Source organism: Bombina bombina, chromosome 9, assembly GCF_027579735.1.
Source record: "Bombina bombina isolate aBomBom1 chromosome 9, aBomBom1.pri, whole genome shotgun sequence".
Lineage (NCBI taxonomy): Eukaryota > Metazoa > Chordata > Amphibia > Anura > Bombinatoridae > Bombina > Bombina bombina.
The window spans coordinates 173,897,372-173,924,572 of record NC_069507.1 but is presented as its reverse complement, the minus strand read 5'-3'; the positions used below and the strand labels follow the sequence as shown (position 1 = coordinate 173,924,572).

General features: G+C 38.5%; 1 protein-coding gene across 1 annotated transcript in view; it reads left to right on the top strand.

Moving 5' to 3' along the window:
- The window catches only part of ARMH3 (armadillo like helical domain containing 3), a 561,581-nt gene that overhangs the window by 73,628 nt on the left and 460,752 nt on the right, over positions 1-27,201 (top strand). The window contains exons 8-10 of the mRNA XM_053692489.1: positions 12,059-12,145; positions 12,815-12,871; positions 12,974-13,017. Of these exons, the coding sequence (XP_053548464.1) occupies positions 12,059-12,145; positions 12,815-12,871; positions 12,974-13,017 (188 nt within the window). The remainder of the gene's footprint in view (positions 1-12,058; positions 12,146-12,814; positions 12,872-12,973; positions 13,018-27,201) is intronic.

The following is a 27,201-nucleotide window of genomic DNA, read 5'->3' as shown; positions in this document are numbered from 1 at the left end:
TGATAAAAAAACGTTTATTTCTGTATTTTTTTTTTCTGCTATCAGGGTTAGTTATCCTTTGCTAATGGGAGCAATCCTTTGCTAAAATTGTGTTTTTTACAAAGATTTGATGCTATAACTTTTCAGTTTATTAATTTTCAACTGTCATAACTTTTTCTGTGCTTCTTATAGGCACAGTACGTTTTCATATTATAGTAAATTACTTGAAAAGTATTTCCAAGTTGCTAGTTTATTTGCTAGTGTGTTAAACATGTCTGATTCAGAGGAAGATATCTGTGCTATATGTGCTAAAGCCAAAGTGGAGCCCAATAGAAATTTATGTACTAACTGTATTGATGCTACTTTAAATAAAAGTCAATCTGTACAAATTGAACATATTTTACCAAACAACGAGGGGAGAGTTATGCCGACTAACTCGCCTCACGTGTCAGTACCTGCATCTCCCGCTCGGGAGGTGCGTGATATTGTAGCGCCGAGTACATCTGGGCGGCCATTACAAATCACATTACAGGATATGGCTACTGTTATGACTGAAGTTTTGGCTAAATTACCAGAACTAAGAGGTAAGCGTGATCACTCTGGGGTGAGAACAGAGTGCGCTGATAATATTAGGGCCATGTCAGACACTGCGTCACAATTTGCAGAACATGAGGATGGAGAGCTTCATTCTGTGGGTGACGGTTCTGATCCAAACAAACTGGATTCAGATATTTCAAATTTTAAATTTAAGCTGGAAAACCTCCGTGTATTACTAGGGGAGGTGTTAGCGGCTCTGAATGATTGTAACACAGTTGCAATACCAGAGAAAATGTGTAGGTTGGATAAATATTTTGCGGTACCGGCGAGTACTGACGTTTTTCCTATACCTAAGAGACTTACTGAAATTGTTACTAAGGAGTGGGATAGACCCGGTGTGCCGTTCTCACCCCCTCCGATATTTAGAAAGATGTTTCCAATAGACGCCACCACACGGGACTTATGGCAAACGGTCCCTAAGGTGGAGGGAGCAGTTTCTACTTTAGCTAAGCGTACCACTATCCCGGTGGAGGATAGCTGTGCCTTTTCAGATCCAATGGATAAAAAGTTAGAGGGTTACCTTAAGAAAATGTTTGTTCAACAAGGTTTTATATTGCAACCTCTTGCATGCATTGCGCCTGTCACGGCTGCAGCAGCATTTTGGTTTGAGTCTCTGGAAGAGACACTTGAATCAGCTCCATTAGATGAGATTACACACAAGCTTAAAGCCCTTAAGTTAGCTAACTCATTTATTTCAGATGCCGTAGTACATTTAACTAAACTTACGGCTAAGAATTCCGGATTCGCCATTCAGGCACGCAGAGCACTGTGGCTAAAATCCTGGTCAGCTGACGTTACTTCTAAATCTAAATTGCTTAATATACCTTTCAAAGGGCAGACCTTATTCGGGCCCGGGTTGAAAGAAATTATCGCTGACATTACAGGAGGTAAAGGCCATGCCCTGCCTCAAGACAGAGCCAAACCTAAGGCTAGACAGTCTAATTTTCGTTCCTTTCGTAATTTCAAAGCAGGAGCAGCATCAACTTCCTCTGCACCAAAACAGGAAGGAGCTGTTGCTCGCTACAGACAAGGCTGGAGACCTAACCAGTCCTGGAACAAGGGCAAGCAGGCCAGGAAACCTGCTGCTGCCCCTAAGACAGCATGAATCGAGGTCCCCCGATCCGGGAACGGATCTAGTGGGGGGCAGACTTTCTCTCTTCGCCCAGGCTTGGGCAAGAGATGTCCAGGATCCCTGGGCGTTAGAGATCATATCTCAGGGATACCTTCTAGACTTCAAATTCTCTCCCCCAAGAGGGAGATTTCATCTGTCAAGGTTGTCAACAAACCAAATAAAGAAAGAGGCGTTTCTACGCTGCGTACAAGATCTTTTATTAATGGGAGTGATCCATCCGGTTCCGCGGTCGGAACAAGGACAAGGGTTTTACTCAAATCTGTTTGTGGTTCCCAAAAAAGAGGGAACTTTCAGGCCAATCTTGGATTTAAAGATCCTAAACAAATTCCTAAGAGTTCCATCGTTCAAAATGGAAACTATTCGGACAATTTTACCCATGATCCAAAAGGGTCAGTACATGACCACAGTGGATTTAAAGGATGCTTACCTTCACATACCGATTCACAAAGATCATTACCGGTATCTAAGGTTTGCCTTTCTAGACAGGCATTACCAGTTTGTAGCTCTTCCATTCGGATTGGCTACGGCTCCGAGAATCTTCACAAAGGTTCTGGGTGCTCTTCTGGCGGTACTAAGACCGCAAGGAATTGCGGTAGCTCCGTACCTAGACGACATTCTGATACAAGCTTCAAGCTTTCAAACTGCCAAGTCTCATACAGAGTTAGTACTGGCATTTCTAAGGTCGCATGGATGGAAGGTGAACGAAAAGAAGAGTTCTCTCTTTCCACTCACAAGAGTTCCCTTCTTGGGGACTCTTATAGATTCTGTAGAAATGAAGATTTACCTGACAGAAGACAGGTTAACAAAGCTTCAAAATGCATGCCGTGTCCTTCATTCCATTCAACACCCGTCAGTAGCTCAATGCATGGAGGTGATCGGCTTAATGGTAGCAGCAATGGACATAGTACCCTTTGCACGTCTACATCTCAGACCGCTGCAATTGTGCATGCTAAGTCAGTGGAATGGGGATTACTCAGACTTGTCCCCTACTCTGAATCTGGATCAAGAGACCAGACATTCTCTTCTATGGTGGCTTTCTCGGCCACATCTGTCCAGGGGGATGCCATTCAGCAGGCCGGACTGGACAATTGTAACAACAGACGCCAGCCTACTAGGTTGGGGCGCTGTCTGGAATTCTCTGAAGGCTCAGGGACAATGGAATCAGGAGGAGAGTCTCCTACCAATAAACATTCTGGAATTGAGAGCAGTTCTCAATGCCCTTCTGGCTTGGCCCCAGTTAACAACTCGGGGGTTCATCAGGTTTCAGTCGGACAACATCACGACTGTAGCTTACATCAACCATCAGGGAGGGACAAGAAGCTCCCTAGCAATGATGGAAGTATCAAAGATAATTCGCTGGGCAGAGTCTCACTCTTGCCACCTGTCAGCAATCCACATCCCGGGAGTGGAGAACTGGGAGGCGGATTTCTTAAGTCGTCAGACTTTTCATCCGGGGGAGTGGGAACTTCATCCGGAGGTCTTTGCCCAAATACTTTGACGTTGGGGCAAACCAGAGATAGATCTCATGGCGTCTCGACAGAACGCCAAGCTTCCTCGTTACGGGTCCAGATCCAGGGATCCGGGAGCGGTTCTGATAGATGCTTTGACAGCACCTTGGACCTTCGGGATGGCTTATGTGTTTCCACCCTTCCCGATGCTTCCTCGATTGATTGCCAGAATCAAACAGGAGAGAGCATCAGTGATTCTAATAGCGCCTGCATGGCCACGCAGGACTTAGTATGCAGATCTAGTGGACATGTCATCCTGTCCACCTTGGTCGCTACCTCTGAAACAGGACCTTCTGATCCAGGGTCCCTTCAAACATCAAAATCTAATTTCTCTGAAGCTGACTGCTTGGAAATTGAACGCTTGATTTTATCAAAACGTGGTTTTTCTGAGTCAGTTATTGATACCTTAATACAGGCTAGGAAGCCTGTTACCAGAAAGATTTACCATAAGATATGGCGCAAATACTTATATTGGTGCGAATCCAAGAGTTACTCATGGAGTAAGGTTAGGATTCCGAGGATATTGTCTTTTCTACAAGAAGGTTTAGAAAAGGGTTTATCCGCTAGTTCCTTAAAGGGACAGATTTCAGCTCTGTCCATTCTTTTACACAAACGTCTGTCAGAAGTTCCGGACGTTCAAGCTTTTTGTCAGGCTTTAGCTAGGATCAAGCCTGTGTTTAAAACTGTTGCTCCACCATGGAGTTTGAACTTAGTTCTTAATGTTTTACAGGGGGTTCAGTTTGAACCCCTTCATTCCATTGATATCAAGTTGTTATCTTGGAAAGTTCTGTTTTTAATGGCGATTTCCTCGGCTCGAAGAGTCTCTGAGTTATCTGCCTTACATTGTGATTCTCCTTATCTGATTTTTCATTCAGACAAGGTAGTTCTGCGTACTAAACCTGGGTTCCTACCTAAGGTGGTCACTAACAGGAATATCAATCAAGAGATTGTGGTTCCATCTTTGTGTCCTAATCCTTCTTCGAAAAAGGAACGTCTGCTACACAATCTAGATGTAGTCCGTGCCCTGAAATTTTATCTACAGGCAACTAAGGATTTTCGACAAACGTCTTCCCTGTTTGTCGTTTATTCTGGTCAGAGGAGAGGTCAAAAAGCTTCGGCTACCTCTCTCTCCTTTTGGCTTCGTAGCATAATACGGTTAGCCTATGAGACTGCTGGACAGCAGCCTCCTGAAAGAATTACAGCACATTCTACTAGAGCTGTGGCTTCCACTTGGGCCTTTAAGAATGAGGCTTCTGTTGAACAGATTTGCAAGGCTTCAACTTGGTCTTCTCTTCATACTTTTTCCAAATTTTACAAATTTGACACTTTTGCTTCTTCGGAGGCTGTTTTTGGGAGAAAGGTTCTTCAGGCAGTGGTTCCTTCCGTATAAAGAGCCTGCCTGTCCCTCCCGTCATCCGTGTACTTTAGCTTTGGTATTGGTATCCCATAAGTAATGGATGATCCGTGGACTGGATACACTTAACAAGAGAAAACATAATTTATGCTTACCTGATAAATTTATTTCTCTTGTAGTGTATCCAGTCCACGGCCCGCCCTGTCACTTTAAGGCAGGTAATTTTTCCATTAAACTACAGTCACCACTGTACCCTATGGTTTTCCTTTCTCTGCATGTTTTCGGTCGAATGACTGGTAATGGCAGTTAGGGGAGGAGCTATATAGCAGCTCTGCTGGGTGAATCCTCTTGCACTTCCTGTTGGGGAGGAGTTAATATCCCATAAGTAATGGATGATCCGTGGACTGGATACACTACAAGAGAAATAAATTTATCAGGTAAGCATAAATTATGTTTTTATTCCAAGAAAATTGTTTCTGACAAGAGGTCATAATTTAAGGTTGGAGGAAAGGAGATTTAATCTCTTGCAACGGAAACGTTTTTTCACTGTAAGAGCAATAAAATTGTGGAACTCATTACCAAAGGAGGTAGTGAATGCCAATACCATAGATTCATTTAAAAATAGTCTGGATAAATTTCTGTATATAAACAAAATTCATGGATATGATTGCTAGTATTAAATGGGTCACATTTTAATGGGGTTATTTAAGCTTAACTGGAGCTTTTTGTAAGTATTTTAGATTTGTATAGGTTGAACTTGATGGACTTCAGTCTTTTTTCAACCTTATCTACTATGTTACTATGTTACTATGTAATTCAGGAGTTCTATCAGGTATTGTTTTTACACCTCAGGAATTCTGTACATTTTATTATTTGAATGTGAATCTATTTTAATATATACAGATGTCTTTAATAGAATTTTCCCTTTAAGGGACTTTGTATGCTGTAATGTCACACCCCTGTGTCATTTACTCAACAAACTATTCACTAAGCTTAATGTTTTCCCAGGTGATCACTAATCTTTAAATCAAATTTCCTATTCACATTTTATTGGTGGTTTCTGTTGTTATATTTTACCGGTTATATCTCCATAAATTATCTGAAGCGACGATGTCAAGCGGTTAAAGGGACATGAAACACAAACATTTTCTTTCATGATTCAGATAGCGCATGCAGTTTTTTCATTCATTCTTTTGGTATCTTTTGTTGAAAAACAGGGATGTAAGCACATGTCTGGAGCACTATATGCAGCAGTATTGGAAGAATGTTATCCATTTCCAAGAACACTAGGTGGCAGCACTATTTCCTGCCATGTAGTGCTCCAGATGCCTACCTAGGTATCTTTTCAACACAGAATATTATGGGTACAAAGCAAATTTAAAGGACCAGTCAACACATTAGATTTGCATAATCAACAAATGCAAGATAACAAGACAATGCAATAGCACTTAGTCTGAACTTCAAATTAGTAGTAGATTTCTTTATAACAAATTTCAAAGTTATGTATATTTCCACTCCCCTTGTACCATGTGATAGCAATCAGCCAATCACAAATGCATATACGTATAGTCTGTGAATTCTTGCACATGCTCAGTAGGATCTGGTGATTAAAAAATTGTAAATATAAAAGACTGCACATTTTTTTTAATGGAAGTAAATTGGAAAGTTGTTTAAAATTACATGCTGTATCTGAATCATGAAAATTTAATTTAACCTGAGTTCCCTTTAATAATAGAAGTAAATTGGAATTTTTTTCCCTCATCTAATTTGCTTTGTTATCTTGGTAAACATTGCTGAAAAGCATACATACAGTAGGTAGGCTCAGGAGCAGTGCACTGCTTTGAGCTAGCTGCTTGTCACTGGATCACCCAATGTGTTCAACTAGCTTGCAGCCGAGCATTGTGCCTCTTAAACAAAGGATACCAAGAGAATGAAGCAAATCTGTACATGAAAAAAAAATTGGGTTTATGTCTCTTTAAAGTTTAATTCTCAACTGTGCATGTTTGTTTTATAACATTTTTGTTTTGAAGAAGAAGCATGTTATCTCTGCAGACACAAATTCACAGTTTTGAGGATTATAAAACCAAGAATATGTGATAATATCTTCTAGATAGAAACAAATACCCAAAATCATACAGAAACCTCTGGGAGAGCATGACCCTGCAAATGCATTAATGGAATTATTTTACCGTAAAATGAAACATTACAGCCATGAATATACAGCCTCATGCTACATAAGTAAAACTAATCCTTATTTCAAGATGAATAACGTTTGGACTATAATGTAGCTTAAATATAAACTATATTTAGATTTTATTTAAAAAAAATCCTATTTAAATAAATAATCTGATATAAATAAAAAAAAGAATCAGATGTTTTTTATTTTAATTATTTTTTATTAATTAAATAATTGATTTGTATCCACCCGGATTAGTTCTACAGGAATCAAATTCAAACCAGAAGCAGGTGGTGATCCAGTAGTAAGTGATCTACATTGTAATTTAAGCACAGACAACAACATATGGCATACTTGGGAAGCATTGTTAAGGGGACACCCAATTAAAAATTAAACTTTCATGATTCAGATAGAGAATGCAATTTTAAACAATTTTCCAATTTACTTCCATTAACAAAATGTGCACAGTCTTTTTATATTTACACTTTTTGAGTCACCAGCTCCTACTGAGCATGTGCAAGAATTCACAGAATATATTTATATGGATTTGTGATTGGCTGATGGCTGTCACATGATACAGGAGGAGTGGAAAAAGACAACTTTGAAATTTGTCACAAAAAAACATCTACTTATTTGAAGTTCAGACTAAATGCTATTACATTGTCTTTTTATCATGCATTGGTTGATTATGCAAATCTACTGTATTTACTGGTCCTTTAAGTTCAAAACCTTTATAATATATCTTAAAGGGACAGTCAAGTCAAAAATGAACTTTCATGATTCAGATAGGGCATTCAATCTTAAACAACTTTCCAATTTACTTTTATTACCAATTTTGCTTTGTTCTCTTGGTATTCTTAGTTGAAAGCTAAACCTATAATGTTCAATCAACCCTCAGAGGCGGCTGACTAGTTAAGGAGCAGCGGTCTTAAGACCGCTGCTTCTTAACTGCTTTTTCCGGCGAGCCTGAAGACTCGCGCGGAAACAGGGGGATCAGGGGCCATTCGACCCTTGTTAAATCGGCCCCTAAGTCTCTGTTAGAACCACATTTTAATATTTTAATCAGACTTCAACCAGGAGATCGATAAAACACTGCTGATACAGGAAATGCACAATGCAAAAAAGAAAAATCTTTTAAGCACATTTCCTGAGAGCTTGTATTACCTTATTTTCAGTAAAGTCCAAAATTATTTGGACGTGATAGTATTTATGGACAATTATTCATTAAGAACAATGTTCCCATTCTTAAAGCTGGAAAGATTAATTCTTTGATCCAGGTAGTGAAATGTCTGAAGGGCATTACTGCCATTCTTTTGATTAATGAAAATTATACAGTCAAATTACTCCCACTGCAAGGAAATATTGCTTGGGGAATAGAATATAAAATGTCATTCAGAGATTGTAACTGAAGAGGATCAACTATTTGGTTTTATAAAAAATAATAATAAAAAATAACAGAACTGAGAAATTCTTCTCAAGGCATCCAACCTTGAGTACTGAAGAAGATAGAGGCGGATCAAGCAGAAATTGTCACGTTATGCCATAATGACAAAGGTGGATTAAATTTCTTTTAGTTGAAATAGAAAATTTCAAAAAGATACCCTACCTGCTAAACCAAATCTCCACAAGACACATATTCAGAAAGCATTTTAAAGCCTTTGAGTTTAAAGGGACACTGAACCCATATTTATTCTTTAGTGATTCATATAGAGCATGCAATTTTAAGCAACTTTCTAATTGTCTCCTATTATCAAATTTTCTTCGTTCTCTTGCTATCTTTATTTGAAAAACAAGGCATCTAAGCTTTTTCAGAACTGTGGACAGCACTTTTTTTTATTGGTGGATGAATTTATCCACCAATCGGCAAGAACAACCCAGGTTTTTCACCAAAAATGGGCCTGCATCTAAACTTACATTCTTGCATTTCAAATAAAGATACCAAGAGAATGAAGACAATCTGATAATAGGAGTACATTAGAAAGTAGCTTAAAATGTCATGCTCTATATGAATCACAAAATAAAAAAATTTGGGTTCAGTGTCCCTTTAAACAAGGTTGTAAAGAATATTGAGTGACACTCAACTGAGAAAGAATATATCTGGAAAATGTTGTGCACTCTTTCTATGGGTAGTGCCCATTTGTGGTGCAGTCTCTTATAGTTCATTATGACTTTCACAGAGGATAAATATCCTGTATTTCATCAGTCTGGCCGCTGACCCTGTCCTAAAAGACAGTCCAGCATGAAATATCAGGCAGTTCTTCCATGAACAAGGGAAACAACCAACCACAAACGTGTTTCTGCATTTCTGGGCCTCATCAGTGAGGTGCAGTTGAATCCGCGAGACACATGCAAGGAGTTCCCATGTGGTTTTCTATTATTACTCTTAGGCCTATTCCATTGCTTTTGTAACTTGTGTAAACTGGTGGTGACATAAAACATCTCCATAGACTTTAATTGAGATACTTGTTACCACCAGTTTACATAGTTTACAACAGCAATGGAAACTAGGCATGAGGGCGACTACACCTAAAGTAATTTCTGTATGCAAACAATAAATAGAGAGAGATGCTTATAGTGACAAGTGGTTTTCTCTTTCCTCTTAATAAGGACTCTTGTGTCACAATGTGATCTTGCTGAAGAGTTCTGTATAGGAACAAAAGTTAGCGTTTCTATATTCATAAAGAAACCTTTAATAAACAGGTTCAATAGAGCAATGGCAATACCTTAATGTTAAAACTAGTGATGCACCGAATTGGAAATTTTGAACCGAAACCGAAACCCGAAACCGAAAGTGTCTTTTTTTTTTTTTTTATTATTTTAAAATATTTTTTTTTTTTAGTTTTTTTTTCATGGATTATTTATTGAATGAATCTGAATAGAAAAACTGCAAGCCAATAAAATAACCACACTTTTATTGAAAGTAACACACTAGAATTGGACAAAAATATCCTAAAACAATAATATGCTACACAATAATTTTACCAAGAAGAAAAAACAGGCAAAGAAAATGAAACCTGAAAAAAACGATAATGCCATTTTCGGCCAAAATGTTTCTGCAACTGAAATTTCGGTGCATCCCTATACTGTATTATTCTTTATTTAGTTCTGTGTAACAGAATTAGATTTAACAGGTTGCTCTTTTTTACCAATTTTCCAAATAAAGTATAGTCCTAGAAAACTATTATATGCGAAACAGTAAGTCAAGTAATGAGCTCAAACAGCAGCACTAGGCTAGCATCAAATTTGAAATACGCTACACAATAATTTTACCGAAAATAACAGGCAACAAAAAATGAAAATGCCATTTTCAGCCAAAACGTTTCTGTGGCCGAAATTTCGGTGCATACCTAGTTAAAACACCGTTTTCCTTCCGTGCATTTACCTGTGCTTTTCGATGCTTCATTTAACCCGTATAAGAAAGAGTTTAGGTACTTCAACTATCCTCTAATTCACCCTAGTTTGTCTTCTATTAGTATAATGTGCTATTAAAACTAATCCCTGATTTCTTTCCAAAGGGGATAACCATGCTTCATATGAAATAGGGGATTTTTGATTTCTCCATTAGTAGAGATTATAAGTCAAGTAAAGGTCAGCTGCTCCATATGTTGAACTTTTAAACCTGCATTACAAGTTTGTCATCTGTGCTTTATTCATGATCAAACTAGCAGTTACATTTCAGCTGTATGTGAATAGTGTTTTGTTTATGAGCATCACCTCTTGAACTGCTTCTGGATGGGACTAGACCCAGGCTAATGAATTTCCAAGCCTGAGACCATTGCTTAAAGATGGTGGTTACGTGTCTTGTTCATAGCTCTGGTGATGACGTTTCTGTCCATTTTACTCTGAGAAAATGTCTCATTTTTGAAATCTTAGTATGAAAATGAGCACAAAAAATAAAATTAGAACACTTCAATGTTAGATTTTAAAGTTAGGAAACTCTTGCAGTTTATTCTGATGCATTAAACATAAATTCTAATGGAAAAATTAGATGCTCAAATATGTAAGAGTAAGACGTTTTTGCATTAGTGACTTGAGCTTATGTGTTTAACTCCTTCAAATTGGTTAAACACATAAGTAAAGTTCCACATAGGAACTACATATCTTGCAGCTCCAGAACAGTACACACCTTTTTGGCCAGTCACAGGAACACGCCGATTGCTGCTCATGTTCATATCGCAAGATGCAAGGATTGCAGCTCCCAAACAGGGCTTTACCTTTGTGTATAACTCATTTTTAGGGGTTAAACATATAGTTAGCCAAACTCACTAATATAAATGTACATGCTCTACCAATGTAGAGCATTTAACTTTTGCATTCTTTCCAATTTACTTCTATTATCAAATTTGATTCATTCTCTTGGTATCTTTGTTGAAGGAGCAGCACTGCACTACTGGGAGCTAGCTGAGCACATTGGGTGAGCTAATATTAAAAGGCCTATATGTACAGCCACGATCAGTAGCTTACTCTCAGTAGTGTGTTGCTGCTTCTGAGCCTACCTAAGTATGGTTTTCAACAAAGGATACCAAAGGAACAGAGCAAATTGAATAATATGATAATATGTCAAATTGAAAGTGGTTTAAAATTGCATGCTCTATCTGAATCAAGAATGTTTAATTTGACTTTATTTCCCCTTTCATGAGTTGTGCCTTTTCTGGATACAGTTGATACAGTGTAGGAGAAGGTTGCTACTAGCATTATAATGTAACAACATTCAACAATGCGTGGTGCTTATCTATACAATTGAGTTGGACAAAGTGACAACAACTTTTTTGGGAAATTCTGTTGGTTTGTTTGCTATTAAAAAAAGCACTTGTGTGCTGGCTTTAACTGTCAATTTGATGATGCTATAGGTGAAAAAATGCTCTGATATATGGGACGTGTTAGTTAAAAGGACATTGAACCCTTTGGTCTTTCATGTAAAATTGTGCTTGTGCCAAAAAGCTTATTCTGTAACCTGCAAATGTTACAGATCAAATTACTGGTTTAGGCAGTTTGGATTATTTTGAAAACCTAGGTTACAGATTTTACCTTTTTGGCCTCTCCAGGGACAGTGGGACAAAACACAACTTAAAAAAAAAAAAAAAGTAATTTAATGCTAATTCTTTTAATTAGGTTTTTATTAGGTGCTGTTTTTCTGTATCTTTATTTATAACCATTGGAAAGACAATGCACATTCCTTTTGTCCATTACAGAGTGACAGAGACATAATGTCCAGACTTTGGGTCCTGTTTTAATGCTACTTTGCTCATCACTTTGGGTGTAACCTGTTTTTTTTTTTTTTTCTGTTTTTTTTTCTTTTTTTTTTCTTCCAGATTCTATCCAACCCTCAAAGCCGAAGAGAACATGGCTATGATGCAGTTGTTTTACTTGCGCTTCTTGTGAACTACAGGAAATATGAAGTAAGCACTTTATTATGATGTTTGATAAATTGTTTAATCCATTCAAAGGGTAAGATCTGTTTTATATAAACGCAAATGCAATATGTAGTGAGGTTACGTGTTATAGAGGGGGTCACTACAGCCATTAGTCTTTCATTGCTCAGCAGACGGCACAAGTGACAGTAACTCTTTTAGAGCATTTCATTTTTCGACAATTTTTCGGCCCTTTTACCCTTTTTTGCGGGGGTTAAACATACAGGGGTTGATAACGGATTTATCTACAAAAATCACAATATATTTTAATGGTAATTATCTGTAGAGAATCATTCGAGTTATTGGATTGGTTAGAGGCTTGGAATCAGTATGCCATTGACAGTGCAATAATAAAATATTTTTACATATTGCAGCAAATGTTGCCTTTTCATGTCCTTTTAATATGTTAAATCTCCTAATTCATTTATGTTTTTATATAAATTGTTTCTCTTGGATTTTGATTCTGTTTTGGGAATGAGAGGCCCAGACATATCTTGTTACCTAGCTTCTTATAGCTAGTGCAGTGTGTTTTTTGTTTTTCAATGTTTTCTGATTTTATTGCAGAAAATGCCTTTATATGTTAACAAATGCTGAGCTCTTGAGCAGTTACAATGGTGGTTTTGTTTATTCTTATACTGTTCTGTGTTCTTTTTGTAGTCCGTCAATCCATACATTGTTAAACTCTCCATTGTTGACGATGAAAGCACTCTTAATGTGAGTAAATCTGTTGCCTCTCATCTTTGCATTTATTTCCTCTTCCTAAGTACACTGCAGGTATGCTGATACATTTACTGATTTTGCATCTATTTTTTCTAGGGGATGGGATTAGTAATTAACCGTGCATTATTTGAATACAACAGGTATGTATGTTTATGAACAATTGTCTATTGTACATTATAGTGTAATTAAACCCAAGTTAAGAAGTATCTATTTATTAAAATAAATAATAATACATTTTCATTAAAGGGACAGTAAACACTAAACATTTGTCATGCATACAAGAGCGCTGTTTGAAGTTTATACTTCTTTTTATATTTAGAAATATTATGTTAAAGGAACAATTGCACAATTTAAATGTATTTCATTCTCTTAATATCCTTTGTTAAAATGCATATCTAGGTAGGCCGAGGAGCAGCAATGCACTACTTTGAGCTAGCTGGTGATTGGTGGTTACATACATATGCGTCTTTTCATTGGCTCATCAGATGTTTTCATCTAGATACCAATAAAACATTTTGCAGGGGTTAAACCCAGTCATATGCAGGCAATGATGTAATAAATACACATTTTATGTTGCATTTTATTTCCCTTTAAAGGGACATTTTAGTCGAAAACGAAAACACAATATTTTAATCATGAATAATGTATATAAAAAAGGGCCACTTACACTTATTAAACATTTTGCAGATAAAGGAGTTACAAATAAGTATACAATTCCTTATTCTGGTAGTGCTGATATCAGCTTTGTGTACGTAATTTACACTCCTCAAACAGCTTGTTCTTTGGCTACATCCACATCAGTGACTGATAACATAGGTAGGAACTACCTCTAGGAGGCTACACCTGATTTTGCAAGGAAAATCTGGTTTGCTGTTAGCAATGCTATCCAAGGTGTCAAAGTATCGTGATGATCTAGTACAGACAGATATGTCCTTTCTATTGTTTTCCAAAAAGGATGAAGGTGCCAGTAGAATCACCATATATGAGATAAGGTACCTAAGTCCCCACAGACTCTCCAACAAAAGGTAAACATTTTTAGTCAGTGTGAGATACCAACAAAGTAAGAGTTTAACCCCTTAAAGGGACACTGAACCCAAATGTTTTCTTTCCTGGTCCAGATAGAGCATGACATTTTAAGCAACTATCTAACTTACTCCTATTACCAATTTTTCTTTATTCTCTTGGTATCTTTATTTGAAATGCAAGAATCTAAGTTTAGATGCCGGCCCATTTTTGGTGAACAACCTGGGTTGTCCTTCCTGATTGGTGGATAAATTCATCCACCAATAAAAACATGCTGTCCAGAGTCCTGAACCCAAACAAAAGCTTAGATGCCTTCTTTTTCAAATAAAGATAGCAAGAGAACGAAGAAAAAATGATAATAGGAGTAAATTAGAAAGTTGCTTAAAATTGCATGCTCTATCTGAATCGACCTTTAACGACCGCGGCGTACTATGTACGTCACCAGCCGTTAAAGGTTTTGTTGCTTATAATTGCTGCTTTTAACAAGAATATAGATGTTGCTAGGGTGCACCTAGGTGTTGTGTCCTGTGAACAAAAAGAGTAGTGGCCCTGAGGAAATCCTCCCAGTACTGAGAGGTTTGTATGAGATATTGTAATTGACTATATTCAACCAGGATGCAAAAACTCCACCAACTATGATTTGTAATACTATACTAGGTTTAATTTTGCCTTTGTCTAGTAGTTAAGTAATGCAGTGTTTCTCCTGTTTCTGATATGTCTAACACCTGGTGGATTATATCCTTGTGGTAGATTTAAGAATGACGTTTCATACACTAAATACATGGTTGTAAGAATAGATACTTTTGTTAATGAAGGTCTTTGTTCCACTGGCAACCAACAAAGGGACCCTTATGATGGAGCTTTAAAGGGACACTAAACCCAAATGTTTTCTTCCATTATTCAGATAGAAAATACAATTTTAAACAACATTCTAACTTCTATTATATAATTTGCTTAATTTTTCTGATATTCTTTGTTGAAGAAAGAGCAATATACATGGGTGAGCCAATCACAAGAGGCATATATGTGCAGTCACCAATCAACAGCTGCTGAGCCTATCTAGATATGCTTTTCAGCAAAGAATATGAAGAGAATGAAGCAAATTACATAATAGAAATAAATTAGAAAGCTGTTAAAAATTGCATATTCTTTCTAAATTCTGAAAGAAAAAAATTGGGTTTCATGTCCCTTTAATTATTTGAAAATCAGTAAGCTAGCGCATTAGAATTTGGCAATATTTGAAACTCCCAGCTCCCCATCACGGAGATAAAATACATTGTCGCTGTTTACCCTTGTACATATTCACCCCCATGTAAAGGTATCCAGACTAGACTGTAAGTATAGAATATATGTGAGGAAGTGTTATTGGCAATGTCTGTTATATGTATAACATTTCTCTTGTTAAGTGTATCCAGTCCACGGATCATCCATTACTTATGGGATATTAACTCCTCCCCAACAGGAAGTGCAAGAGGATTCACCCAGCAGAGCTGCTATATAGCTCCTCCCCTAACTGCCATTACCAGTCATTCTCTTGCACCCAACGAATAGATAGGATGTGTGAGAGGACTGTGGTGATTATACTTAGTTTCATACCTTCAATCAAAAGTTTGTTATTTTATAATAGCACCGGAGTGTGTTATTCCTTCTCTGGTAGAATTTGAAGAAGAATCTACCTGAGTCTTTCTATGATTTTAGCTGGAGTAGTTAAGATCATATTGCTGTTTCTCGGCCATCTGAGGAGAGGTAAACTTCAGATCAGGGGACAGCGGGCAGATTAATCTGCAAAGAGGTATGTAGCAGCTTATTATTTTCTGACAATGGAATTGATGAGAAAATTCTGCCATACCGATATAATGTAAACTCAGCCTTAAATGCAGTAGCAGCAACTGGTATCAGGCTGTCATGTATGTATATTTTACACTTCAGTATTCTGGGGAATGGCACTTCACTGGAATTATACTGTATGCATAAAACTTTAGCCTAATTTGCAGGGACTAGCAACAGGCTTTTTAATAACACTCAATTTATTAATGTTAAACGTTTTTTGCTGGCATGTAAAATCGTTTAATTTTCTGAGGTACTGGGTGAAAAAATGTTTTGGGCACTATTTTTTTCCACTTGGCAGTCGTTTTATTTAATTTATGACAGTTTACTGATCTCTCTCACTGTTATGTGTGAGGGGGAGGGGCCTTTTTTGGCGCTTTTGCTACGCATCTAAAAATTCAGTCAGAAGTTTATTGTCTTCCCTGCATGATCCGGTTCATCTCTACAGAACTCAGGGGTCTTCAAAACTTGTTTTGAGGGAGGTAATCACTCACAGCAGAGCTGTGAGATTGTAGTTGACTGTGATAAAAAAACGTTTATTTCTGTATTTTTTTTTTTTTTTTTTTTCTGCTATCAGGGTTAGTTATCCTTTGCTAATGGGAGCAATCCTTTGCTAAAATTGTGTTTTTTTTTTTTTACAAAGATTTGATGCTATAACTTTTCAGTTTATTAATTTTCAACTGTCATAACTTTTTCTGTGCTTCTTATAGGCACAGTATGTTTTCATATTATAGTAAATTACTTGAAAAGTATTTCCAAGTTGCTAGTTTATTTGCTAGTGTGTTAAACATGTCTGATTCAGAGGAAGATATCTGTGCTATATGTGCTAAAGCCAAAGTGGAGCCCAATAGAAATTTATGTACTAACTGTATTGATGCTACTTTAAATAAAAGTCAATCTGTACAAATTGAACATATTTCACCAAACAACGAGGGGAGAGTTATGCCGACTAACTTGCCTCACGTGTCAGTACCTGCATCTCCCGCTCGGGAGGTGCGTGATATTGTAGCGCCGAGTACATCTGGGCGGCCATTACAAATCACATTACAGGATATGGCTACTGTTATGACTGAAGTTTTGGCTAAATTACCAGAACTAAGAGGTAAGCGTGATCACTCTGGGGTGAGAACAGAGTGCGCTGATAATATTAGGGCCATGTCAGACACTGCGTCACAATTTGCAGAACATGAAGACGGAGAGCTTCATTCTGCGGGTGACGGTTCTGATCCAAACAAACTGGATTCAGATATTTCAAATTTTAAATTTAAGCTGGAAAAGCTCCGTGTATTACTAGGGGAGGTGTTAGCGGCTCTGAATGATTGTAACACAGTTGCAATACCAGAGAAAATGTGTAGGTTGGATAAATATTTTGCGGTACCGGCGAGTACTGACGTTTTTCCTATACCTAAGAGACTTACTGAAATTGTTACTAAGGAGTGGGATAGACCCGGTGTGCCGTTCTCACCCCCTCCGATATTTAGAAAGATGTTTCCAATAGACGCCACCACACGGGACTTATGGCAAACGGTCCCTAAGGTGGAGGGAGCAGTTTCTACTTTAGCTAAGCGTACCACTATCCCGTGTGGATAGCCCTTTTCAGATCCAATGGATAAAAAGTTAGAGGGTTACCTTAAGAAAATGTTTGTTCAACAAGGTTTTATATTGTAACCTCTTGCATGCATTGCGCCTGTCACGGCTGCAGCAGCATTTTGGTTTGAGTCTCTGGAAGAGACACTTGAATCAGCTCCATTAGATGAGATTACACACAAGCTTAAAGCCCTTAAGTTAGCTAACTCATTTATTTCAGATGCCGTAGTACATTTAACTAAACTTACGGCTAAGAATTCCGGATTCGCCATTCAGGCACGCAGAGCACTGTGGCTAAAATCCTGGTCAGCTGACGTTACTTCTAAATCTAAATTGCTTAATATACCTTTCAAAGGGCAGACCTTATTCGGGCCCGGGTTGAAAGAAATTATCGCTGACATTACAGGAGGTAAAGGCCATGCCCTGCCTCAAGACAGAGCCAAACCTAAGGCTAGACAGTCTAATTTTCGTTCCTTTCGTAATTTCAAAGCAGGAGCAGCATCAACTTCCTCTGCACCAAAACAGGAAGGAGCTGTTGCTCGCTACAGACAAGGCTGGAGACCTAACCAGTCCTGGAACAAGGGCAAGCAGGCCAGGAAACCTGCTGCTGCCCCTAAGACAGCATGAATCGAGGGCCCCCGATCCGGGAACGGATCAAGTGGGGGGCAGACTTTCTCTCTTCGCCCAGGCTTGGGCAAGAGATGTCCAGGATCCCTGGGCGTTAGAGATCATATCTCAGGGATACCTTCTAGACTTCAAATTCTCTCCCCCAAGAGGGAGATTTCATCTGTCAAGGTTGTCAACAAACCAAATAAAGAAAGAGGCGTTTCTACGCTGCGTACAAGTTCTTTTATTAATGGGAGTGATCCATCCGGTTCCGCGGTCGGAACAAGGACAAGGGTTTTACTCAAATCTGTTTGTGGTTCCCAAAAAAGAGGGAACTTTCAGGCCAATCTTGGATTTAAAGATCCTAAACAAATTCCTAAGAGTTCCATCGTTCAAAATGGAAACTATTCGGACAATTTTACCCATGATCCAAAAGGGTCAGTACATGACCACAGTGGATTTAAAGGATGCTTACCTTCACATACCGATTCACAAAGATCATTACCGGTATCTAAGGTTTGCCTTTCTAGACAGGCATTACCAGTTTGTAGCTCTTCCATTCGGATTGGCTACGGCTCCGAGAATCTTCACAAAGGTTCTGGGTGCTCTTCTGGCGGTACTAAGACCGCGAGGAATTGCGGTAGCTCCGTACCTAGATGACATTCTGATACAAGCTTCAAGCTTTCAAACTGCCAAGTCTCATACAGAGTTAGTACTGGCTTTTCTAAGGTCGCATGGATGGAAGGTGAACGAAAAGAAGAGTTCTCTCTTTCCACTCACAAGAGTTCCCTTCTTGGGGACTCTTATAGATTCTGTAGAAATGAAGATTTACCTGACAGAAGACAGGTTAACAAAGCTTCAAAATGCATGCCGTGTCCTTCATTCCATTCAACACCCGTCAGTAGCTCAATGCATGGAGGTGATCGGCTTAATGGTAGCAGCAATGGACATAGTACCCTTTGCACGCCTACATCTCAGACCGCTGCAATTGTGCATGCTAAGTCAGTGGAATGGGGATTACTCAGACTTGTCCCCTACTCTGAATCTGGATCAAGAGACCAGAAATTCTCTTCTATGGTGGCTTTCTCGGCCACATCTGTCCAGGGGGATGCCATTCAGCAGGCCGGACTGGACAATTGTAACAACAGACGCCAGCCTACTAGGTTGGGGCGCTGTCTGGAATTCTCTGAAGGCTCAGGGACAATGGAATCAGGAGGAGAGTCTCCTACCAATAAACATTCTGGAATTGAGAGCAGTTCTCAATGCCCTTCTGGCTTGGCCCCAGTTAACAACTCGGGGGTTCATCAGGTTTCAGTCGGACAACATCACGACTGTAGCTTACATCAACCATCAGGGAGGGACAAGAAGCTCCCTAGCAATGATGGAAGTATCAAAGATAATTCGCTGGGCAGAGTCTCACTCTTGCCACCTGTCAGCAATCCACATCCCGGGAGTGGAGAACTGGGAGGCGGATTTCTTAAGTCGTCAGACTTTTCATCCGGGGGAGTGGGAACTTCATCCGGAGGTCTTTGCCCAAATACTTCGACGTTGGGGAAAACCAGAGATAGATCTCATGGCGTCTCGACAGAACGCCAAGCTTCCTCGTTACGGGTCCAGATCCAGGGATCCGGGAGCGGTTCTGATAGATGCTTTGACAGCACCTTGGACCTTCGGGATGGCTTATGTGTTTCCACCCTTCCCGATGCTTCCTCGATTGATTGCCAGAATCAAACAGGAGAGAGCATCAGTGATTCTAATAGCGCCTGCATGGCCACGCAGTACTTGGTATGCAGATCTAGTGGACATGTCATCCTGTCCACCTTGGTCGCTACCTCTGAAACAGGACCTTCTGATCCAGGGTCCCTTCAAACATCAAAATCTAATTTCTCTGAAGCTGACTGCTTGGAAATTGAACGCTTGATTTTATCAAAACGTGGTTTTTCTGAGTCAGTTATTGATACCTTAATACAGGCTAGGAAGCCTGTTACCAGAAAGATTTACCATAAGATATGGCGCAAATACTTATATTGGTGCGAATCCAAGAGTTACTCATGGAGTAAGGTTAGGATTCCGAGGATATTGTCTTTTCTACAAGAAGGTTTAGAAAAGGGTTTATCCGCTAGTTCCTTAAAGGGACAGATTTCAGCTCTGTCCATTCTTTTACACAAACGTCTGTCAGAAGTTCCGGACGTTCAAGCTTTTTGTCAGGCTTTAGCTAGAATCAAGCCTGTGTTTAAAACTGTTGCTCCACCATGGAGTTTGAACTTAGTTCTTAATGTTTTACAGGGGGTTCCGTTTGAACCCCTTCATTCCATTGATATCAAGTTGTTATCTTGGAAAGTTCTGTTTTTAATGGCGATTTCCTCGGCTCGAAGAGTCTCTGAGTTATCTGCCTTACATTGTGATTCTCCTTATCTGATTTTTCATTCAGACAAGGTAGTTCTGCGTACTAAACCTGGGTTCCTACCTAAGGTGGTCACTAACAGGAATATCAATCAAGAGATTGTGGTTCCATCTTTGTGTCCTAATCCTTCTTCGAAAAAGGAACGTCTGCTACACAATCTAGATGTAGTCCGTGCCCTGAAATTTTATCTACAGGCAACTAAGGATTTTCGACAAACGTCTTCCCTGTTTGTCGTTTATTCTGGTCAGAGGAGAGGTCAAAAAGCTTCGGCTACCTCTCTCTCCTTTTGACTTCGTAGCATAATACGGTTAGCCTATGAGACTGCTGGACAGCAGCCTCCTGAAAGAATTACAGCACATTCTACTAGAGCTGTGGCTTCCACTTGGGCCTTTAAGAATGAGGCTTCTGTTGAACAGATTTGCAAGGCTGCAACTTGGTCTTCTCTTCATACTTTTTCCAAATTTTCCAAATTTGACACTTTTGCTTCTTCGGAGGCTGTTTTTGGGAGAAAGGTTCTTCAGGCAGTGGTTCCTTCCGTATAAAGAGCCTGCCTGTCCCTCCCGTCATCCGTGTACTTTAGCTTTGGTATTGGTATCCCATAAGTAATGGATGATCCGTGGACTGGATACACTTAACAAGAGAAAACATAATTTATGCTTACCTGATAAATTTATTTCTCTTGTAGTGTATCCAGTCCACGGCCCGCCCTGTCACTTTAAGGCAGGTAATTTTTCCATTAAACTACAGTCACCACTGCACCCTATGGTTTTCCTTTCTCTGCATGTTTTCGGTCAAATGACTGGTAATGGCAGTTAGGGGAGGAGCTATATAGCAGCTCTGCTGGGTGAATCCTCTTGCACTTCCTGTTGGGGAGGAGTTAATATCCCATAAGTAATGGATGATCCGTGGACTGGATACACTACAAGAGAAATAAATTTATCAGGTAAGCATAAATTATGTTTTTTTAGACTATTATCATTTTGGTCACCTGTATGTCGCCCCACCATGATAGCTGTTTATTTTGCCAATTATTCTGTATCTTTTCAAGAAGAATTTTATAATTATACATTATACATATTTTTAAATATTTAATTGTCATTGTTTGAAACTTATATTGACCAATTTGGGCTAATGAGTGGAACTCCTGTGTCATCAAATTGATATTTAATGCTTCAGACTTTTTATTTTTGTTATGGGAAGTGGATAAGTCCACAAAATATGTGGAATTCTATTGTCAATGCTGTTAAAGATGTAGTTGGGGAGGACAAAGACAATATAATGTAATTGTGTATAGGATTATTTTGTATTCAATTTGTTCTATGGATTTTCCTTTGATTTAGTTGTTATTTATTTTGTGGAAGGCCAGGTTTTATTGTGAGGATAAATTAAATTGGTGAGAGGGGGCAACCCTGCCTGGTACCATTTTAATTAAAAATATGTTCTATAGAATTTCATTTACTTTCACCAGGGCTGACGGGGATGTATATAAGCTAATTAGTCAATGTATCATTTGCCTGAATGTGTAGCCTTGTAATGCAATCCACAACTGCCAGTTAAGGCTTTTTTCCATGTTAGTGAAGACCAGGATGGATTTTATTTTTGTGAGTTTGACATACTTAGGCAAATACAACACTCTGAGGGTTTTATCCCTGGCCTCCCGGAGTAGAACAAAGCCTACTTGTTGATCTACAGCAAGAGTCTCAGACTCAAAGTATCTGGGGGCCACTGGCCAAGTGTTCTTCTCCCATGGGGGCTGCTTGAACTGATTAAGTGCTCCGGAACTGGATATACAAGGAAATGGTAGTGACATATAGCCAAGTAGTAGTGCATGGTGAGAGTTTTAGCCCACAATAGACATACACAGTTTTCTATATTTATCTTTTGAGTGTCAAGTGAAGTGATCATCTTGGAACTGTATAGCAACGTAAAAAGTGACATTTACCCAATACAGTGCGTCTACACTGGATGCCTGTCTTTATATTTGTCTTGTGAATGCATATATAGAACATCAACTAGTTACACCTCTTAGAACCCTAAAATAAAGCCCAAATTAATGGTTTACCTATTAAACAAGGGAGGGCCAGATGAAACTATCTTGAGGGCTGCATTTGGCCCTGGGGCCGGTACTCTGAGACCTCTGAGCTACATGAATCATTTAGGGTAACTCCTGAGGAAACATACCATTTCCAAAGTACTTCAAATTTGCAGCATTTTCGGTCACTGATACTTTTTTGTGTGTTTTTAAAGGAATATTCTAAATTAATATTACAAATTTTATTTCATTAGAACACTGTTTTTCAAACCTGTGCTCAGGCCTCCCTAACAGACCAGATTTTGAGGCGATCTGAAATAGAGCACAGGTGATATAATCAGCTGATTAATAAACATGGTTATTTTACCTTCTCTCACTCAAAGTAATTCAGAAAATCTGGCCTTTTGGGGTAGGCATGTGGACAGGTTTGAAACCAGTGCATTAAAACATTTTATTATGACACTAATATTCATTGACAACTATGACCCAAATTCATAATATTTTGGAAGTTTTGGTGTTTTTGAACTGATTTTTAAGCACATCCAATCAATAACAAGTGTTGCTCTTTGGATATTAGTTCATAACACATGTACAGTCGACTATTTCATATCTGTTTCAGTAATTTCAAAATTAGCATGTTTAAACCTCCACTTAGTTACAATCATAAAGGATTCTTTAGATGATGATTTTTAATTTGACTGAAATGTACATAGTTTAAAAGTGCTAATTCCGACCCTTTTTTTTGGAGTGCTAATAGGAGGCTTAGTGCAGTGAATCCCAGGGTCTACGCTAAAGGACCTTCTTTAACGCAGGCCCTTGGATCCGACCTGCTAAGCGTCCTGATAGCACGGCTCTATGAAGAAGGGTCGGGATTAGTGCGGCTCTCCAGCGAGCTAGAGGTATTTTAACGCCTGAAGTTAATTTATAGAATACAAATGAATATTGACAAGGTTCATCAGTATTTCTTTGTTTTCTTTAAATTTAGTTGCTGCATTCATTCAGATATTAACAAAACGAAACAAATGCACATGTCTAGTAAAAACCTAATGAAAAGCCATGAATACACTTTGCAGGGGAATTCTGATTGTTTTGTGTGGGGACTTATGTATTTAACATTTACAAAGGAGTTAAATGCATAGTTGTACTCAGGAATCACAGAGCATTGCTGCTCTTGAGCAAGTCATGGCTGATGAACCAATCAGGAGCCACCAGTCAACATATGGAGCCGCCCATCCTTGCCCTATCTAGCTCTGGAATAGCACAAAAGCATGTGTGAGTTTAAAGGGATAATTCTAAAAGATGGAATTTCAAATGTATAGACATTTTTATGTTGATGCACCAAAGAAAACGTATGAACAAATCAACCTTTTGTTGTTTTTATGCTGATGGTGGATCAGTGAGTGAACTTATATCCCACTATTGCACAAAGTAACTTTCAGAAAGTTTCAAATTAAACAGCTTTAACCTTTCCCTCCCCCACACAATTTATTTAACATGTTTATACAATTCTCTTTCATATGCATGATAGAAATTCTCAGATTTTAAAAGGACATTAAAGGGACATAATACTCATATGCTAAATCACTTGAAACTGATGCAGTATAATAGTAAAAAGCTGACAGGAAAATATCACCTTAGCATCTCTATGTAAAAAAGGAAGATATTTTACCTCACAATTTCCTCAGCTCACCAGAGGAAATGCTGTGTAAAAAGTTATACTTCAGCTGCTGCCCAGCTGCAGGTAAAAAAAATAAATAAAAAAAATGAAGAAATATGCAGCAGCCAATCAACATCAGCAGTGCTGAGGTCATGAACTCTTTTACTGTAATCTCATGAGATTTCATAGTACACGTCCTTAAAGGGACACTAAACCCAAAATTTTTCTTTCATGAATCAGGTAGAGAATACAATTTTAAACAACATTCCAAATTACTAATATTATCTAATTTACTTCATTTTTTAGATATCCTTTGCTGAAGAAATAGTGATGCACATGGGTGAGCCAATCACTTGAGGCCTCTATGTGCAGCCACTAATCAGCAGCTACCGAGCCTATCTAAATATGGTTTTCAGCAAAGGATATCAAGAGAATAAAGCAAATTAGATAATAGAAGTAAATTAGAAAGCTGTTTAAAATTGCATACTCATTCTAAATTATGAAAGAAAAAAATTGGGTGTGCACGAAGCTCACTCCCTTGCCTGTCTCGGGACAGGCATACTGATTTGCTGCTTAAAGTCCTTTGCAATGGGGTTTGAATACTTAGGACATTTTGAGGTAAAATATCTTTCTTTTTTACATAGCGATGTTCAGGTGATATTTTCTAGTCAACTTTTTACAGCTATGCTGCATCACTCTCAAGTGTTTAAACATTTGGGTATCATGGTCCTTTAAGCACTGCTTGCTTTTGTTAAAGTGAAGGTAAAGTTAAATGAATGAGTGCCCGGTTTTTAAAAATACTGTTAAAAACAGGGGCACTTTCATTCATGAAACTTTACATTACAGCATTTTTTTAAAAATATTTACCTTTTTCTTTAGGAAACCCAGACCGGCGATCCTCCGCCCGCAGCTCCTCTGTACTTACCTCATCGACGAAACTGGCTTCCTCCAATCATGGTGTGCACGCCAGAGCATCCATCTCGTGAGGCCACGCCGTGATTGGAGGAAGCCGGTTTCATCATTGAAGTACAGAGCAGCTGTGGGCGGAGGATCATTGTCTGTGTTTGCTAAAGAAAAAGGTAAGTATTTAAAAAAAACGCTGCAATGTAAAGTTTCATGAATGAAAGTGCCCCTGTTTTTAATAGTATTTTTAAAGGGACAGTTAAGTCCAAAAAAACCTTAAATGATTCAAATTGGGCATGTAATTTTAAACAACTTTCCAATTTATCACCCATTTTGCTTTGTTCTCTTGGTATTCTTAGTTGAAAGCTAAATCTAGGAGGTTCATATGCTAATCTTTTAGACCTTGAAGGCCGCCTCTAAGCTAAATGCATTTTGACAGTTTTTCACCACTAGAGGGTGTTAGTTCATGTGTTTTTATATAGATAACATTGAGCTCATGCATGTGAATTTACCGTGGAGTGAGCACTGATTGGCTAAAATGCAAGTCTGTCAAAAGAACTGAAATAAGGGGTCAGCCTGCAGAGGCTTAGATTCAAGGTAATTACAGAGGTAAAACGTTTATTATTATAACTGTGTTGGTTATGAAAAACTGGGGAATGGGTAATTAAGGGATTATCTATCTTTTAAAACAACAAAAATTCTGGTCTTGACTGTCCCTTTAAAAACTGGGCACTCATTCATGAAACTTTACATTCTCTTTCTCTTGTTAAGTGTATCCAGTCCACGGATCATCCATTACTTATGGGATATTAACTCCTCCCCAACAGGAAGTGCAAGAGGATTCACCCAGCAGAGCTGCTATATAGCTCCTCCCCTAACTGCCATTACCAGTCATTCTCTTGCACCCAACGACTAGATAGGATGTGTGAGAGGACTATGGTGATTATATTTAGTTTTATACCTTCAATCAAAAGTTTGTTATTTTATAATAGCACCGGAGTGTGTTATTCCTTCTCTGGTAGAATTTGAAGAAGAATCTACCTGAGTTTTTACTATGATTTTAGCCGGCGTAGTTAAGATCATATTGCTGTTTCTCGGCCATCTGAGGAGAGGTAAACTTCAGATCAGGGGACAGCGGGCAGATTAATCTGCAAAGAGGTATGTAGCAGCTTATTATTTTCTGACAATGGAATTGATCAGAAAATTCTGCCATACCGATATAATGTAAACTCAGCCTTAAATGCAGTAGCAGCAACTGGTATCAGGCTGTCATGTATGTATATTTTACACTTCAGTATTCTGGGGAATGGCACTTCACTGGAATTATACTGTGTGCATGAGACTTTAGCCTAATTTGCAGGGACTGGCAACAGGCTCTTTAATAACACTTAATTTATGTTAAACGTTTTTTGCTGGCATGTAAAATCGTTTCATTTTCTGAGGTACTGGGTGAATAAAATGTTTTGGGCATTATTTTTTCCACTTGGCAGTTGTTTTATTTAATTTATGACAGTTTACTGATCTCTCTCACTGTTGTGTGTGAGGGGGAGGTCAAAAAATTCAGTCAGAAGCTCATTGTATTTCCTGCATGATCCGGTTCATCTCTACAGAACTCAGGGGTCTTCAAAACTTGTTTTGAGGGAGGTAATCATTCACAGCAGAGCTGTGAGATTGTAGTTGACTGTGATAAAAAACGTTTATTTCTGTAACTTTTTTTTCTGCTATCAGGGTTAGTTATCCTTCGCTAATGGGAACAAGCCTTTGCTAAAATTGTGTTTTTTTACAAAGATTTGATGCTATAACCTTTCAGTTTATTAACTTTCAACTGTCATAACTCTTTCTGTGCTTCTTATAGGCACAGTACGTTTTCATATTATAGTAAATTACTTGAAAAGTATTTCCAAGTTGCTAGTTTATTTGCTAGTGTGTTAAACATGTCTGATTCAGAGGAAGACATCTGTGCTATATGTGCTAATGCCAAAGTGGAGCCCAATAGAAATTTATGTACTAACTGTATTGATGCTACTTTAAATAAAAGTCAATCTGTACAAATTGAACACATTTCACCAAACAACGAGGGGAGAGTTATGCCGACTAACTCGCCTCACGTGTCAGTACCTGCATCTCCCGCTCGGGGGGTGCGTGATATTGTGGCGCCGAGTACATCTGGGCGGCCATTACAAATCACATTACAGGATATGGCTACTGTTATGTCTGAAGTTTTGGCTAAATTACCAGAACTAAGAGGTAAGCGTGATCACTCTGGGGTGAGAACAGAGTGCGCT